The following is a 2,500-nucleotide window of genomic DNA, read 5'->3' as shown; positions in this document are numbered from 1 at the left end:
TTATAATATATCACTTTAGTTGAATCAGTTAAGGATTTCTTATCGAACGTATAATATATATATACGATTATTTTGAATTACTTTTCTTCAAATTACTAGCCATATTCGAAGACATACTACAAAGTTGATCTAGTATATCTAAAATTATAAAAGTAGTAGTAAATGAAAACAAAAATATATAGATATTTTATTTTTTACCACTTATTTGTAGGCTTGCGGAGTTATTTTTATAAATATGGTACACTTTTTCCGTTTCGGTAGATTTTTGGCGTTTAAACATCGCAGTGCGTAAGCTTGGTTCTGCAAATAAAGCAAACATTTTATAATTATTATATAAAATAAAAAATTGTTATAATAAAATATATGAACAAGCAAATCACACTGGATCTACATACTCCTACGTACACTGCAACGGCGTTCATTGCCTCCAATATTTGATACACTTGTATTTGTAATTTTTTGCAATTCTGCATCATGTTTAGGTTTTTGCAATACTAATGGTAAAGGTTTTGGCGTATGCATTAATTTTGAGTAGTTCCCCTTTAAAGAATCACTAGCAGCACGTCTGCGTAGCGTATGATCATTTTGATACAATATGCTTGGTATTGAAGGTGATATACCAGCAGATTCAAACATACATTCAGACTCATTAAACTGCTCGGACATTATAAATGCATTAGTTTTCTTTGCATGTCTTCCGTGAGCAACAAGTGTGTCTAAAAATTTACGTGAAATAGAACTTAAAATCCTGAACCTTTTTAAAATCCTTTTCGATTCAACTTGATCAGCACAGATTAGAATTGCTTGACATTCACGTAAAATTATTACAAATTTTTTAAAATATTTATCCCGATCTGCTATTTTCGCAAGTTCTTTACGATTGGCTGGAAGTTGAAAATGTTCATATAATAATTCAGCCATTTGTATGATTTCACATGCTTTTGTTTTATTGAAATCCTTTTCTAATTTTTTTATGCAATCTGATAGCAAATCCGCATAGCATGATGTGAAGGCGTGACTATCTATTATTTGTTGTATGGCGTTTTTGAAAATATTAACTTCTTCATTGAAATGTTGTTCTAAGATTTCCGAATGTATGTCGGCAGCATTTTTTGCATATAACGAGGGTATAACGCAAGAATCAAGAGATTCTATTGACGCTAAACAGCTGCGAATTATTGTTTTCACTAAAAATAAGCCAAGTTAAATTACATCAAATACTAATAAAAGACTAAAAAATAATGAATATTAAATAATTACTTTTAGAATTTGTCGCAAAAGTAATGGCAAATATACCAATTTGTGTCATACGATCTACATTCACATCGAAATCTGCTATGAGTTCATCTAAAACGGGATCATCAGTTTCACGTATTAATATTTCTGTGCGTAATGTCTGTATCGAAAACTTGTTGAAGTCCAAAAAACAGACATATACCAAACGTAATAAGGCTTCATTAACATAACCCTCAAGTTGATAAAGTGCATTTTCCAGTGAAGTTGCTCGCAAACTCCTATTGGAGTCATTAATTTTTAGTACTGGTTTAGTTAGTGCACATTCGTCTTGAAAGGATATGCACTCACGTAGCACCTAAATAAATGTATATCACTTATTTACTTATTTGCTAATCATTTTGTTTATTACCTTTTGGCAAAGCGCACTAATAGCTTTTTTATCTTCTTTCAATGCCACATTAGCAAACGCTAACGTATGACTCAGTATTAAGTCAATCATAGAACGTACTTTTTTACTATCAAACATTGCCTTCAATTAAATGTACATATTAATTCTTTAATATTGATTTAATATATGTAATATAATACCTCAGCATTTTGTTCTGCATTATTGTAATTTGTGCTCTCATTGTATGTACTATATGGTAACAAAGAATCAAATACCAAATCCATCAATTCAATAAATGACTGCTCTTCTATGGTCTTATAATTAAATGTATCACATGAGACCAAATTTTTCATTGATTCTAACAAACGATCCAAACACCAATAAATGCGATCAAGAAAGAGCTGTCTTGAAGCCTATTCATAATACACATATAACATTTTTAAACTATATATTTTGATCTATTAATAATATTTACTGATATGGCAGAGCCGCTGACTTCCTCAGCTTTTATGGTGCGCTCCAAGTGCTTAATGCACGTAATAATTTGTGTAAGACACAAAAATATTATTTCAAAATCTTCACTCGCTTCAATAAAGTCTTTCTCTATTTCTTTTGTAATAAAATGATGTAAGTTATTGGAAAATTCCAAAAATTCAGCACACAATTTCTGAAAGCAAATTTTAATTAATATTTTATATTTTAACATTTTGATATATTCAAATATACATTTAACCATGCAATGCCGCTATTTTTCGTGCTAGTGTAACCCAAATTTAATAATTTGCGACATTTTGCCATTTGCGGCATAAATTTTTCAGTAATTGAATTCATAACTGTTCTATATTTTATTAAAAACACAAAAGTGCATATGCAATA

The 2,500-nt window shown here is 29.6% G+C and overlaps 1 protein-coding gene across 2 annotated transcripts; it reads right to left on the bottom strand.

Moving 5' to 3' along the window:
* On the bottom strand, window positions 1-2,500 carry LOC119684270 (serendipity locus protein alpha-like). Of its 2 annotated transcripts, none has more exons than XM_038098276.1 (8): window positions 2,351-2,500; window positions 2,100-2,291; window positions 1,825-2,037; window positions 1,646-1,765; window positions 1,261-1,591; window positions 396-1,187; window positions 199-300; window positions 1-138 (listed from the first exon to the last, which is right to left on the bottom strand). In XM_038098276.1, the coding sequence occupies exons 1-8, from the start codon at window positions 2,453-2,455 to the stop codon at window positions 68-70; spliced, it is 1,926 nt and encodes a 641-aa protein (XP_037954204.1). In that variant the 5' UTR covers window positions 2,456-2,500; the 3' UTR covers window positions 1-67. The 2 variants fall into 2 exon arrangements, with proteins under 2 accessions (XP_037954204.1, XP_037954205.1); XM_038098277.1 differs by having other exon boundaries at window positions 48-138; window positions 406-1,187.

This window comes from Teleopsis dalmanni, chromosome 2 (assembly GCF_002237135.1).
Source record: "Teleopsis dalmanni isolate 2A chromosome 2, ASM223713v2, whole genome shotgun sequence".
NCBI lineage: Eukaryota > Metazoa > Arthropoda > Insecta > Diptera > Diopsidae > Teleopsis > Teleopsis dalmanni.
The sequence above is the reverse complement of the archived record's forward strand: the minus strand, read 5'-3'. Positions and strand labels throughout refer to the sequence as shown.

Bases quoted from the DNA above. Each gene is read 5' to 3' on its own strand.
- LOC119684270 (XM_038098276.1), bottom strand. From the start codon at position 2,455: ATGAATTCAATTACTGAAAAATTTATGCCGCAAATGGCAAAATGTCGC. The intron at 2,292-2,350 runs GTATATTTGAAT...ATTTGCTTTCAG, and splicing joins GCGGCATTGCATGGTTAAAT to AAATTGTGTGCTGAATTTTT. The intron at 139-198 runs GTAAAAAATAAA...TTATAATTTTAG, and splicing joins CGCAAGCCTACAAATAAGTG to ATATACTAGATCAACTTTGT.